At 32.7% G+C, this 16,738-nt stretch overlaps 1 protein-coding gene across 1 annotated transcript in view; it reads right to left on the reverse strand.

Moving 5' to 3' along the window:
- Window positions 1-13,287: 13,287 nt before the first annotated feature.
- LOC148614057 (circularly permutated Ras protein 1-like) overlaps window positions 13,288-16,738 on the reverse strand; it is a 37,955-nt gene continuing 34,504 nt past the window's right edge. Inside the window, exon 17 of the mRNA XM_088587864.1 lies at window positions 13,288-16,323. Within this exon, the coding sequence (XP_088443990.1) occupies window positions 16,213-16,323 (111 nt within the window). The 3' untranslated portion in view covers window positions 13,288-16,212. The remainder of the gene's footprint in view (window positions 16,324-16,738) is intronic.

The raw sequence follows: 16,738 nt of genomic DNA on the forward strand, positions 1-16,738 counted from the left end.
GTCTGGAAAACGTTTTTTTTCTGTGAATTTTGCTAAGTTCAAGGCCCGTAATTTCAGTAAAAATCATCAGAGCGGAACAAATCGTAAACTTGACCTGTAACTTATCATGGTGAACTTGTATACCAAAAAATCATGTCAGTATCTGTAAGTGTTAAAAAAGGTGCGGAAAACTGAAGATGGACTGACCGACGGGTCAAAAACATTATACCCTTCGCAACTTCGTTGCGTGGCGTATAAATATGGACTAATATTCCTTCGCTAGCCTCTTTTAGTAGAATAACCTCTTAAATGGTCAACATTTACCTTTATGGTCATTTAGTTTACAGCAAAAACAAGTTCTTTTTAAAGCTTAGCCACTCAGCTGGGTAAATTTTTTGGTCGACGACCCAGAGAACGTGTCGAAGTCCACATTCACCTCAAATGCTGGAAGGCTTTTCTAATATTTTTTTATATTAAATGTCATTTGTTTGGTATTGGAGTGACGGTCACTTTGATATTTGTTTTTTTATATTAATTCAGATCGAAGATCGGCAAGTGCCGGAGTCTATAGTATTAAAACCCGTGAACACCTGCAATTATCTTCCGCCACAGGAAAGGTGTACTGAAAGCATATCGTTAAGGTTCGAATACAAATACTAAGATCCCTTAACATGTAATTATCAAGGTTAATTCCATGTTGCTTACGCTAATAATCAAACCAAATCAACCACTTTTCCGTCTATCTAAATATGCCGATAATTTGGTTTGAATTTAATCTCTTATCAGTACATGTTGCCCCTTTCAATACATTTACACGAATAAAGCCGTCGTCAACATTGATGTTCATGATGTCTACAAATGCTAGGACGATCAATAGACTAGATCGTATATCGTCTCTTAACATCGGAAGGAGATCACAAAACAAAATAAAATTGGCTAAGACAATGGCAAAATAATTTTTACAATGCCTTTTTCCCAGGAATGGTGTACTTACATGTATGTGGTCTACTGTTACTGCTATTTCTTATAGTCTCCTTTTTGGCTATTTGTACGTCCACCTGTTAAGAAACTACTAGTATATGTTATTTCAAATACAGTTGTATCAAGGATTTTAAGTGATAAAAGAGCTGTAGGTGCTCCAGGAACTGAAAGTGCATGACTTGTGTTATTGAAACCTCATTGTTGAAATTGGTATTCCAAGACTTCGGCGTTGATGTTAATATGCATGTCTCTAGATCTGGAACTACATTTAGGTGTCAAGAAAGCCTTTACCAGACACATAGTTGTCTTAGCGAGAATTTGTGCTACAGAAACTATATCTTATCAACAGATAAATAGTTATGGGTAGTTGAAAGGTACATGTATCTAAGACCAGCATTGATTTATACGATTGTAGCTTGAGTTTGGGTGATCTGCTTGACAGTTTCGAACTAAAGGTCGATAAATTGAATTTCGATTTGAAAATTAAAAAAGCTGGAAAATTCTATCAAGTATGAGTTTTAAATTACAGTTATGTCGGACAGTTTTGTGTTTCTTTATCTTGCTGTACCATGTAAACCGACAACGAACCTAAATATTACAAATAAATGTTAATTAAAAATCGGTAATCTGAATTGTAAGTTTAAATCAGAGAGTTAAATACATATAATTTACAACAAGTTTATGTTAAGATACGATTTCCTTTCTTTCTTTTCATTCAAGTTATATTATTACACCAAATTACCAATGAAAATACCTGAATATAGTCTCCAATTTTTAAGCGGATCCGTTATGTTATGACGTATTCACACCTAATTAAGTATAGGTATTAGCATTGTCAATGATTGGCACCTCAAGCTTTATGCGATGTATTGAAAAAAAGGTTGGGTGTTATCAGCGAATACTTTGGGGTGTTGTGTATGTCTGTTTTTCATGTATGGTCTTTGTCCCTGGATTACATTCTTTTGATTACTGCTATAACCTTGGTTCCCTTGATTACTCTTTAAACATAGATAAAAAAAAATTTATTAAAAAGGAACATTTGATTCAACGGTTAAAGTGCATTACCATAAGTCAGCATGCAAGGAGGAAGGTTACAACGATTTACTATCTTCCATTTATTACAACGTTTAAAGTCCTCGCGCGTTTCCTTCGGCCAGTAAATTGTATGAAGTTGTGAATGCTAATGGAAAAAAAGTTGGATATCACAAAATTCGACGATGGTTAAATGCACAAGATAATTATTCTTTGCAAAAAAATACCTCGTCGTTCCTTCAAAAGATTACGCGTGTATACCATGGACATAGGAAAGTCCTAATATTTCCAGTTCAGATTCGGGGTACAAGTTTATACTTGTATGTGTTGACGTTTTCAGTCGACACCTTTGGATGGAAGCTGCAAAATCAAAGTCGGCAGTAGATGTAGAAAAGGCTTTCCGAAATATCCTACAAAGGGCACAAACACCAACCGAAAAAAACTTCGCACGGATAAAGACCGGTATTTACCGTCGAAATTGCTACAGCGATTGTCTCGGGAATACAGTGTACGCCACTTTGTCACGCTGAACGAGAAGAAAGCAAATTAAATTACGCTGAACGCGTAATTCAGACCATTCGAGATAAACTTTTCCGATACTTCACAAGGAAAAGAACGCATCGATATTTGGATATTTTACAAATAATAATAATAATAATAATAATAATAATAATAAAAAGTTACATCACACGCCACAGATCTCGAAGTAATTTAGCACCTAACGACGTGAATGAACACAGAGAGGCTGACGTGTTGGCTCAGCAGTACTTGAACGGTCCCTATTAAGAAAGAGAAAAAAACGAGTCGTACAGAATCCCAAGTCAAGTAAGAGGTGCGGAAAAGGAAAGCAAAGAGACGAAAACGACAATACAATTTTTAAAATTGGTTCGCTGGTTCGAATTTCACACACCGAACACATTTTCAATCGCAGTTACAGTCAAAAGTGGACAGAGGAAATTTTTAAGTGGTGCACCGGTTCAAGCGTCAAAACATTAACTAGTACACGTTAACCGATTTTCATGGAGATGAATCGATTAAGGATACATTTTATGAGAGCGAAATGCAACTAGTAGACAAAGATGGAAACAGTCTATGGATAGTGGAAAAAATAAAAATGTAAATTAAATATTCATTGGTGTCTTCCTCTTTTTTCTGTGAAACATCATCCATTTCGATACCTTCGAGCTGGCAAGACATGTCAGTATATATGTAACGTTTTGTTTTCATTTATAAAGTACATGTATATAAATGTATATATTGATGATATTTCAATTGGTGCTCTCTTGTTGTATTGTTCCCTATTTTGTGTTTAAAGTCTAAACTGTTTATCTTTATCTTCAGGGAAAGAACATGATTTTGTGTGAATTCATGGCCACACTCTAGTTTCACATATCATATCTCAATCTGTTAAAGGTTTCTAAAAGAATTCTGTGATTTCATGTTTGTTGACAGTGATGGACGTTATTTTATAGAAGTGCAATGTATGTTACTGATGAACCAATCTTTTTTGTTGATGATTTCCAATCAAGTTTTTTTAAAGACGAAACATGCAACTACCTCTCTGCAGATTTTTTATCTGTTACTTAGTTAAGTTCCTTGTTTTTTTTATAAACATAAACAATGAATAATAAAAACGAGTTGGGGTGGCAATTTTTCACCTAACTTGATTTACAAAAATTAAAATGTTTATTACTTGGGCTCATTTGGAAGCTAAGATACTAAATTAATGTACCGTATCACACAAAAACTTGATTAAACTGCGGTATTTTGAAAAAAGTGAAATAGCGGGTGATATAGAAGAAATTCTGAAATTTTGAAAATTCCCTTTTTTACGATATTATAGTAATTGTTACCCCAAAAAGAAAATTTAAGCGCCTTAATTAGTCAGATGTATTGGGAACATCATTATCTGAATTATGAATGCCTAAAATATGAGTTTTACAGTGTCGATATGCTGCGATATTTTTAACATTTTTTTAAATCCTTTTTTGAGAGTTAGTTTTACATGTTTTATTAACGTAGAAAATTAAATTATCTATCGAGTGATACCAAATTTGAGACGTTTTGGTAGAATAATAACTTGTAGAGTTGAATTTATGTGACTAGACCAAAAATCGCCAAAATTCATCAAAAGAACCTCAGAAGTATAAACTATGATAATAATAAACAGAAAATACCAAAAAAGTCATCTTTTACTGAAGCATTAATACTCTAGGGGTTTTAACGTTGAAAAATATGTCGATTTGAGCGATTTTTCGGCGGGATAGGGGTACATTTTTTTTCATTTTTAGTTAATGAGTGCGGATGCACGGGAGTGGGGGTATGTCTCAGTCCACGTACTATTTGATATGCAGTATCAAACCCCGACCGATATCATCCAGCGGGCCAGTGGCCCTTGAGTTAATATAGTAGTCTCATGTAAATACTGATAACTTAGTGGCGTTCAAAAAACGGTATAGGAAATTTGAAATTGCGTTCGAAAAAACTGTATAAAAAATTGAAATTGCGTGCAATTTGTTACTTTCTTGAAATAAATGTAGAAACTTAGAAGTAAAATTTTACTGCGTCGGGTATCTTTTTTAAGATAGTACTTGTTTACACTGGGAACATTCGGTACACTGCTATCCATATGATAAATAGAAATACAATTTAAATGTGTATTATATACATGTAAGTCATAACTGATTATCAATATTAGGTTCTTTTTAGTACATTGTCAAAATATATCAGGATGAGGTACATTCATTTAGAATGCATATCATAAAGTAAGAAACAGGACTTTCATGACACAATAAAGACACAGTCAATTGTTTTAGAAATTATATGTCCAGGAAAGTGATTGAAATTGTGTTGGATATCAAAGCTACCAAAAGTCGACATTTCATAAGAGCTAATTTTCATGGACATTCCTACATGTACAATGTACTAGGCGAGCGTTGAAGGTATACATTATTTATTCATATACTTTGTACACGGATTTATATATATCTATATATCTATATTTAACTCCTTGCTTTGTATGTACACAGTTATTTAAAATTTTCAAGACTGGTGATAGGTATACTGTTTTGTCATATCTCTTAGCACAATTTGCACTTTACATTTGTTTGTCTATGTACAAGAAGTTTACACCGAAAACTACAAAAACACATGTGCATGTGCTCTAACTATGGTTACTGGCATATGCAATACAGTATCAATTGAAGATTGCATAAATGAAATTATGATAGTTGTAATATGGTAATACAAGTATCTAATTGGTTTCAAATTTATAATGTGACATTAATTGCTCATAGATAAATCAACATTCAAGGATCGATCTAGGGATTTTGAAGTGGCTGTCCAAACATCATTGTAAATCAGCAGGTAGCTAAAATTATACATAAAAGAAGCCCTAAAGCAATATCCTTCGCAAGCTTTCCATTTTCTGTATTCTGTGTTTTTGTCCGGTAAATGAAATGACTAATTTATTGTTTTTAACTCAACACTTCAAACCACTTTTTATGATCTGTCTGGTTATTATAACAATGACAACAGCGGCGAATTTAGGCGGGGCGTGGCGTGCGCCACCCCCTAAAATTTGCAAAGCATGGGTTGTCAGGGGTGGATTTAGGCGGTTTTAGGTTGAAACTTTAAAATTCTCGCCAGTTTTACCACAAAAGATATCTATATTGTACCCACTCTGAAGAAAATTTAACTTAAAAAATTGTGTCGAAATTGTACTGTGCGCCTCCCCTAATCTAAAATCCTGGATCCTCCCCAGGACAGGTGAAAAGTTATCTGTTCAGCTCTGACTTATGTTACCTATTGATAGTTATTTAAGATAAATTTGAATTATTTTATTGAAAGAAATGTTTTTTTTCTTAATTGATACAGCTGATAGAGATATTAAATGAATAAAACCTAAAAACACTGTAATAAAGTAGATATTCACTATATTAACATTTTTTAATGTAGGACAAAAATTATGAATAATGACAGAAATGTTGTTTGCAAAATTTCAATCCATCAGTATTGATCACTGTGGGAATATTGACCAAGTGGTTTAAAATCCAGTGAAAACCTGGACTGTTATAACCACCCAACCTTTATTTTTGCCTGATTTGCACGAAATTATTTGTACATGTAATAATATTTCCCAACAAGAGGAGGTTTCTCCATATCATATGGTTAAAATACATGTATATTTTAATGAATTTACATTATAACATTTTGTATATATCAGACACTGTAATGGTTTTTTTCCTTGATTTCTTTCGTGTGGTTGTCACTTAGATGTTTTACTTGATGAAGTGAGAAGACAGCAAAAGTAAACAGACCATTTCTGTGCTGGGGCGCTATTTAAGCATGAAAGAAAGTTCATGATTCTCAATTCAAGTGCTGGTACATGTATGTGTAGCATGAAGCAGTTGTAAGTGTATATGTCAACACTTAATAAAAAACTATAAAAACACGAAGCCTAATTTCATAGCACTTATATATTTACAAAACATAAGAGTTACTTGCATTGTAATCTTCTACATATATGTGAAACAATCATGCAGAAAAAAATGAAAGACATGCACATACATTATTGAAGGCAAAAAGGTACATATGTAAAACTCAGCTTTAGCGCAATAGTAATTCATTATTAAACAAGTACTATCTTTAAAAAGAATACATAGCCGACGCAGTAAAATTTGTTCTTTTTACTTATAATTTTCACCAGGAAATAACGCATGACACGCAATTTCAATTTCCTTTTTCGAACCCCATTAAATTATTAGTATTTGGCCTATCTGGAAACAGAATTTTGACTTGCGTTACCACGGAAGAACGTATTTAAGGTCAAAGGGAAAAGCAAAACTATACGACTGCATCGGAAAAAAGTGGTACTCATGGGATATGGGTTCACTAGTAACTTTTTTTTTGTTTTGGAGAGAAAAAAAAAAGATGATTTATACTCAAAGTACGTTTGTGATAAAGATATCATATTCCCTGTATTCACCACATCTCTATATCATTGACTTAATTGGAATCTTAAATTGCTCTAATCTATGAGCTACAATGTTGTTTTTAGTTAAATGATCTTTTTAAAACTGCGTAGTAGTTTTTTACAACATAATTTTGTATCCTTGTTTGAATATAAAAAAAAACCTAGAGAAAGGTAATCATTTATTGTAAATACTTGCAGAGTTTCGTCTGGTCTTTGTCCCTGGATTACATTCTTTTGATTACCGCTATAACCTTGGTTCCCTTGATTACTTCTTCGATGAGTTTAACCCAGAGCCTAATCTAGACAACAATGAGATGGACAAATTTTAGTTTTAATTTAGTACCAAAAAATTCCACATCAAATTGAGCACAAACAAAGGAAGTTTTTTTGCTCATTTTCCCCCTTGAGATTAGGCCTTTGTTCAACTTCCTCCAGTCTACGGGATTCATTTCTACTGAATGCATCTATAAACCGACAATTCAAAGTGTGGATCCATTCTTATTTTGAAAATTCATCATATTAATATTTAGCATGTTCTAGATGAAGCTTCATCTGCATACTCTACTACACTGATCAGTAAAACCACTGATCTGGTGGTTCTTTCTCTTAATGGTGGTCAGTCTAGTATTCTAGATCCTAAACAAGGGGTCCTATCTCTTAACCCTTACTCCTCCTACAACACAGAATGGAATTGAATGAAACTTTCACAGACTCTTTATTACTCCTATATAACTGAATGAGATTGGATTCAAATATCTCATAATCTTTATTGCATGTATGATGTTCCTTTTGTACATTCCCTTCCAAATCAATATTGATGTCGAAAGGTGCCTGTTATCAAATGATGAAGTGGGGAGAGGTATCAAGTTGGTGAGTTTGATAATCAAAATTGTTTGGGGAAATTAGTGGTTATCTGTTTTTAAACGAATTTCAACCTTTAAAACGCAAAAAAAGAATTGTAAATACACAAATTTAAATACATTAACTAATAACGAAACATTTCACAAAAATTGTTTATATCTTCTAAAAATCAGGTAAAATTATCGCCATTATGATTAACATCTTCAATATAATCAGAAATCTACTTTTAATACCAACATAAAGTAGGAATATTTTTTTCACCGTCACCTGTAAATCTAATTATGTCGCCCCAGACGAATTTCTGGGCGACATGTTGTTATTGTGCTGTTTATTATTATTATTATTATTATTAAGTCGCCAACCACGAAGTGGCGGTGACTTATTGTTTTATTGTGTTTCTTATTATTATTAAATCGCCGACCACGAAGCGGCGGTGACTTGTTGTTTTTACTGTGTTTCTTCTTCTTATTATTATTTTAATACTTCTGTCATAAAAATTGTTGAAAGTGACCGTCCTTTTTCTCAAAAGTGGCTGGTCCGATTGAGATGAAACTTCTCAAAAAGTTAGAACTACTCTTCGAAGGATGCAGAACATTAAACAAAAATTTCCAGCTGCCGCCATTTTTTTCAAAATGGCCGCCTGACTAAAGGTACCCATTTTTTTACACCGGAAATTGGAACATCAAATATCTCAAATACTGATGATTAGAATTTGACCAAACTTGGTATATATATTAAGCTCAATGGTACAAACAAAATCCCGGAAGAAAATCGCGTGCGTCTCGACCGCCATTTTCAAAATTGCCGCCAACGCGGTCGAAAATTAAAATTTGTCAGATTTTGATGAAAATTGATATCTAGGTTCTTTGAGTCGTCATGATCAATAATCTGCCACTAAATTGGCAGTTTGAGCTACGTGTCAGCCGCCATTTTCAAAATGGCCGCCACTTCGCGCGAAAATTCAGATTTGTCCGATTTTGATTAAAATTGATATCTAGGTTCTTTAAGACGTCCCGATTGAAAATCTACGGCTCAATCGGCCATTTGAGCTACGTATCGGCTGCCATTTTTCGAAAATTTTAATTTGTCCGATTTTGATGAAAATTGATATCTAGGTTCTTTAAGACGTCCCACCGAAGAAAATTCAAAGTTGTCCGATTTTGATGAAAATTGATTGCTCGGTTTTAAAGACACCACCATTAAGAATCTGCGGCTCAATCGATAATTTGAACTACGTATCGACCGCAACTTTTATATTGACCGCCACCGCGATAAAAATTCAAAGTTGTTCGATTTCGATGAAATTTTATATCCAGTTTTTTTTACGTTGCCTCGAATAATTAAAAGCAGTTCCAATGACGATATGTTTCTATAAAGATTGAACAAGAAACGGGAGGGGACTTCTACACGTTTCTTGGAAACGTAAATTTTAATTATTATTATTATTATTATTTCAATTCTCCTGTCATAAAAATTGTTGAAAGTGTCCGCCCTTTTTCTCAAAAGTGGCTGGTCCGATTGAGGTGAAACTTCTCAGGAAATTAGAACTTCTCTTCGAAGGATGCAGAACTTCAAAAAAAAAAAATTTCCAGCTGCCGCCATTTTTTCAAAATGGCTACCGGACTGGACGTACCCATTTTTACACCGGAAATTGGAACATCATATTTCTCGAAAATTGGTGATCAGAATTTGACCAAACTTGGTGTATATTTTAAGCTCATTAGTCTAAACAAAATCATTTTCAGAATGGTCGCAAACGCGGTCAAAAATTTTAATTGAAAAAAATGAAAATTGATATCTAGGTTCTCGGATCCGTCCCGAGTAAAAATTTGCGGCTCAATTTGCAATTGGAGCTACGTGTCGGCCGCCATTTTTAAAATGGCCGCCACCGCGGTCGAAAATTCAAAGTTGTCCGATTTTGATGAAAATTGATATCTAGGTTTTTTAAGACGCCACGATTAAGAATCTGCGGCTCAATCGATAATTTGAACTACGTATCGACCGCCATTTTCAAAATGGCCGCCACCGTGGTCGAAAATTTTAATTTGTCCAATTTTGATGAAAATTAATATCTAAGTTCTTGAAGTCGCCCCGATTGAGAATCTGCAGCTCAATCGATAATTTTAACTACAATTCAATATTGTACAACATTACCCTGTTCCAGATGCCTAATTGTAGGAAGTCAAGCGCGGTACAAAAAGTCTGGCAAGCTCTGACATAACGTATGAGTTGTGATATGAAAACTCCATACGTAGGTGCCGAAGGGATGTTGCTACTGATGAAAGTAAAGTTGACAATACTGGATGAAAAATCATCACGTTTGTCGTATAGTTTGGTCAATGGCTTTCCTTTACCATCGACCTCTAAGTGTAGGTCAAGATATGAAGCTGACTTCACAGAGTCTGTAGTATCATTTATCTCATGTTCTTTGTGAGTAAATGCGATGTATCAAATCCCCGAAACTAGGATCGTTAAGGTTACAGACCACCAATTCAACCAATGAGCATTTGGAACGTACGCAAAAATAGTCCTACGCAGAAATTACCCCTGTTCCTCATAGTGCTGTGAAAAAAGTTCTTATCTTATTTAAAAAATTTAAACAGTTTCTGAAAGGAAAAACATTTCTGTACATTTTATAGGTGCATTTTGCTTCTTGTGATGTGAAGCCTAATCTCCATAATGATTTTTAAATATACCCCTATCTTGTGAAAACACTGGGATTTCCCATGCTATTTATAGACCCTTCACTTCCGGTGACCAGTACTGTACTGCAAGTCTGCTAACCCCACATGCCATTCTGAGGATTGTGAGCTGACATATGTAGAATCATGCTGATATATAGTCCTCTGCAGGTTAAAGTTAAGGTAAAGTCCAGAGAAGCCATTGAATATTGTGAAATTAGCATAGAAGCCTATGGGAAGTGGAATTAGTGGTTTTTAGCCTTAAACGATAATACGTCATCTGTATAGCGGAAACTGAATTTAAAGGACCTAGCCAAAAAACGATGTTCTTTCTTTCGGATCAGATCCGGTAAAAATCAGCCTCGTAAGAGTGAAGAAGTATGTCAGCAAGTAGAGGAGCACAAAGGCGTCCACCACACTGGACAGATATGCTCTTGATAAAAAAATTTCAGCATTCTGAAAACATATTCTTCGGTATATTTGAAAGATGATTTGGAACTATTTTTTTCTAAGTATGAGGAATCTACCAGCTTTTGATTATTTACCACATGATCGTTTACTTCAAAATTGTCTCAGGATGCACTCAAACGCATAAGGGACCGGTCATTATTTATCTTCAGGGGTGGGCCAGCAAATTGAAAAATGATCCGGAAAAAAAAAAAAAATAACTGACTCCCCCTTTTCCAAACACAGAAATATACTCACCCCCCTCTCTCAAGTACCAAAAAATGTCACCTCCCCTGCATTTTTTTAAAATGAAATTTCAATTAATGTATTGATTTATTAATATATATGTACATGGATGCACAAATGGCTTCTTTCACTGTTTATGTGTACTTTGGTTTTTTTTTGGTACACTATTATGATTATGAAATCCATTATTTACCAGTTTGGTCAGTATTTTAAGTTAGTACATTTCTGAATACTTTTGTATTTGTGGTTTTTCATTTTTTATTTATTTATTTTGTTTTATTTTGTACATTTAATTTAGATGTTGTGAACTTTTACTACTTTTTGGTAGATTTTCTATTTTTGTTTTTGTTGTTGTCTATTATTCTAGTATTTAATTTACAAGATCGATGAGTATTTTAAATTGCTATTTATAATTTATGTTTTATTTACATGCTTATTACATTTGTTATTGTTGTTTGAAATTTAGAATTCTAGTTGTTCAAATACATGTTTGATATATTATTATTAAAGTTTATTCAAAATTTTACAATTGTCTGTAAAAGAGTTGTAAACTGTTGTTACCATTTTGTGAGCTTTTCATATTTATTACTTTTCACACAAAAACACTATTTATTCATTTAAAATAATATTTGTTGTGTGTTTTCCTATGTGCACATACACCTCATGCAATTGAAAAAGGACAGATATGGTATAATGCAACAAATGCAAACCCCCATCACAACCAGTGGTAAATTAAATACTTTCAGCGGTCACAACAAGACCTTCATCATGAGGATAACCTCATTTAGTAGTGAGCTCTGAAAGGCCCCAAATAAAAATTTAAGCAATGTCATTTTCTATGCATTGATAAATAATGAAACAGACAATTAGAGACAATGACTGAACCAAACATAAAAAGCTTTATTACACAGGACATTATGTATAAAATTCTATGTATTGCACAAGTACATGGGTAAATAATTTTTCTTTAAAAAATATCATGACCCCCCCCTCATAAAAAATTACATACTCCCCTTCAAGTACTGCTATTTTTCCGAAGGAGTCGGTATAGTTTCCCTTTTTACCCTTTGACCTTAAAGACGATCTTCCATGGAAACGCAAGTCACCTGATCAAAATTCTGTTTCTAAATTGGCCAAATACTGATAACTTAGTGGGGTTCGAAAAAGGAAATTGAAACTGCATGCATTGTGTTATTTCCTAATGATAATTATAAGTAAAAAGAACAAATTTTACTGTGTTTGGCTATCTTTTTTTAAAGATAGTACTTGTTTTCTTTGACCCCCTACTTTTTTGCCGGCCCACCCCTGGAGATAAATAATGACCGGTTCCTAAAAACAACCAATGAAACTTAGTACAGCACTGAATGAATGGCATTATATTTACAAAGGAGTTCCACGGTGTTCAGTTCTCAGCCCTGTACTTTTCAGCATCTTCATCAATGACTTTTTCCACTTCACGAAAAACATAGATATAGTTCTGCAAAATCTAGAACCTGACAGTTTAGCACTTATAGATTGGTTTTCCATAAATCAAATGTAGACAAATCCAGAAAAGTTTCAGGTTTTGCCTGTGGGGAAAAAGTAAGCTTTAATTTGACTGGAAATACATTCAGTTGTGAAAATGAAGTAAAACTACCTTTCCTCTTTTTAAAAAATAGAATGTTGCATATCAAACCAGGTGAGCGAATTGGCTAGGCTCTTTACAGCCTCTAGTTTTATGAATGTAGCCCCATAACTCTATATTGTAAAATCATTTTTTTTTAAAATTGGAAGGGAGTTTTGATCAATATAAAATAAAAGCAATCCACCAAAGTATCATTGATATTGCTGCATGGGTTTTTGAATTCAAGTCTGAAGACCAAAAATCATCCCATTTTTGAACAAATAAAGTCCCATAACTCATACAAAAAAAAAAAGGGAGCTCACATCAATCAAAATAAGCAATTGACCAAAAATTGGTGGCAGCATTTCTTTTTAGTGAATGGACTATGGTATACCATAATAAGTGCCAAATTATACATCAATACATGTGCCAACCTTCATTTTGTGGTTTGGAAAGTTGTCAAATGCCATAACTATAAAGAATTCTTAGATACCTGAAACTTTATTATTAATTTATTTTATTAAGTAACAAATAAAATCTTATTACAAAACTCAAACTTAATTAACACGAAAAAGACAATATTTACAAAACATGAAGAATAATAACCAGAGATCCTTTTCACAAAAAATCGTAAGAGTAAAATTAGTTGTAAGTTATGATGTCATAGTAAGTAAAAGTATTGTGACATCATAACTTATAACTAATTTTACTCTTACAAACTTTTGTGAAAAGGACCACAGGACAACATCAAAACTTAACTTGTAGGAAATAAAATGCTAACAGCAGTTTCCATCTTAGACTCAAAGGTTAACAATGCATACCATTAAAATATCAAAATTTCATCAGATTGTCAGCTTTAAAAATGCTTCACAAGTCAGTGGAATGTTGTTAATTTCCAAAATTTTTATTGAGGGTTGAATGTAGGATATGTAAGTCTTTCTTGCATGACTATATGATTTCACGAGAATGGGTCATAATCTACAATTCAAATGCATGAAAATTTGTCATTTACTGAGCGTCAAGTTCATTATTAAAAGAAAAAACATTCTAAGTGTAAATATACCGATAAAAAAAAGACAAATATCTATTTCTACATGGTAAATGTATTAAGAAAAGCATACCATATATTTTGCATTGTAATGCAGTGTTTCAAGATCCCAGAAGTAAACAATAATCGGTCATCAGATTTAAATACATTCTACATTGGAAATTCCCGTAAGGATAATATAACTAGAATGAGGCTTACAAACCCTATTGTTAATTGTTTGTGAATTTTAACATAAAACATCAAACGTACAAATTCGTGTTTCAATGGCTTGTAAAAGCTTTTGTTAGTACACATTTTTCACTTGAAGCACAATTTTCAAAAGCAGAGGAAGGAACTATCATCTGATTTACTAACTAAATGCGTTCTTCTCTCTCTTTGCTGTTATCAGATCAGAAGTAAAAAAAAATAGGTTTTAGTCAGATCAGTGGAATATTGAAAATGTATACAAAAATGCAAATTCTGATCATATGTCTATTTTGGATGGTTGTCTTTTCACATAATTTTATGGGTATTTTTTACTTTTCTGGAAATTCTGGTCTGTTCCAATTACTCACTAAACTTTCAGCTCTCGCACAGATGTTACTGAATATGTTAAAACTGATTTCAATACATAAATAGGGAATGAGATAAAAAAAAAATAAAATCACAAAATATGCAAAATATGTTTCCATATAATTTAAAAACCAAATACATGTATACATATAAATGTACATATACAGTTAAAATAATGGAACAATTCAAATCAAATTGATAATTAATACTTCAATCATCTTAAAGATAATGAAAACATTAACAATTATAGAAACAATAAGGACAACAAAAATTGGTAAAAATGGGATAAAAGGGAAATAACTCTGAAAGAAGTTTTAAAATTTCTTTGAAATTTGAAGGGAAGAAAAATCTAATTGGAATAAAGGGTCTAAGAAGTTTATTTTTTCTTATATTTGTTGTGTTTCTTTTAAATAAAGGCAAAAAACTGGTCACAGACCCTTATGATCTATATTTAGTAATTGGTAGTTGTAATTTTGTAGTTGTAAATTTTTGAAAAAATAAATCATGTAAAGAAAAAAAAGAAAAAAAAAACAACAACAAAGGGTTACAGTACTCCTATAATGTACAAAAAGTAAAGAGGTTGGAATTCTGTTCTTTACTCCAAGTCAGAAAATAGCTTGCCAGACAACCTCTAGCATTACTGGAGTATAGGTTACACTTTTATAGGAAAAATGAAATAAAAAATGATAACCAAAACAGAACGTTTGTTCAATCGTTAGACAAGGTCATGGTCACACTCTTTCTCTAAATAAGAACTGAATCTACTTAGAGCTTAGAAAGACACAGTGAAACTTGAAATCTTTGGGACTGAAGAAATTGTTTAGTTTAGGCAGGTGTTCAATTTATACAGGTACAAAATGTATAAGGCATCAGTCTTTGTAAAATTCAGACAGAAGGTGATTCAAACATTTCAAAAACCCACCAAATTCAGTTTTATTTCTTGTTCAGAAAAAGTTACTGATCACAAAACCAGTCTTAGTTTTTTGTTTGAATGCTGCACTTTTGAGATAAAAATTTTACAGATTGGACATGAAGTTGGCACTTTGCAAGAGTTATCGTTCTTGAATTTGTTAGATTTGGTTGATTTTATTGGGAGATAAATGTTTAATTTTCACAAATTTAATAATAACAGTAATTCAATACAGAAGTAAATATACTTATGTCAAAATATAGCATACATAGTCTTAAAAAGGCATTGTAAGCTTGGTGGGTTTTTCTACACTATAAATCACTTTACCATTGGCAGTGTCTGAATTTTATGTGGACGGGTACTTAAAAATTAATATGAAAGTACTCTAAATGGTTTGCACATGCCATTAGTTTCTTCCTGGTTAAGAAGGTTTCACTGTACTATAAATGATTCTAGGACCAGTTTTCTATAGACCACCAATACGTGAAAATACATTTATACATAAACAATTTGGTTCATACAAACAAAATTCAGTACTTTGATTCTTTCTTATTCTGCAAATCACAACCTAGACATATCCAAAGAGGGTGGGGTGGAGTCAAGTCCTCCCTTTTTGGTTATTCATAAAGCACATCACTGGAAATTACTGGAGCAGGCCAACTCTTAGACCAATCAACAGGGCCCATTTTTTTTATTTCTGGATTTGCCATTGGTAACGAAGGGAATTTATTAAAATTCTTTTTTTTATGATTTTTTTTTATCTTTAAATCATTTCATAATTTATTTATTTTGCTTACTGTATTTTATTCATTAGTGAGTAATATCAACAATCAGCTATATCGAAGGTAAGCAAAATATCACGCTATGTGTCCACAATAAAACAATGTAAATGGCAAATCAATCACTATCAGACCCCTTCTTTTTTTCATCTTTACTAAACTTTGGTTTGTGAATCTGCTGGTAAAGCTCTACGGAGAAGGAGTCAGACATATCTCTGGACCTCATTGCCTACAATATATTGAAAAAAAACATTTATTACAGGAACAATTTAAAACAGATTCAGACACTTACCTGTACATTTTTTAAAAGGAGAAGGTTTGGTTATGGTCAATTTTGGCCTCAAAACTTGAAATTGTTCAAAATAAAGATTTTTATCATTTTGTACAAATAAATGTTTACACCAGCTATTTCAATAAGATTTAGGCCAAAACAGAAAAGCATCTCGTCATTGTAGCACCGATAAAATTGCCTTAATGATGAAAAGTCCATAAAATCTCAATATTTCAGCATATTTTTGATGGTTTTTGTGAAAAACAAATGTGGCCACATGGATGTTCATTCTTGATCTTTATATATATATTGTGTAGTATTGTAAGAGACAACATATATGTCAATATTTTGGATCAACACTGATGCAACCACT

The sequence above is a fragment of the Perna viridis genome, chromosome 6 (assembly GCF_037379345.1).
Source record: "Perna viridis isolate PV_CMFRI_1.1 ecotype Kerala chromosome 6, ASM3737934v1, whole genome shotgun sequence".
In the NCBI taxonomy this organism is placed as follows: Eukaryota; Metazoa; Mollusca; class Bivalvia; order Mytilida; family Mytilidae; genus Perna; species Perna viridis.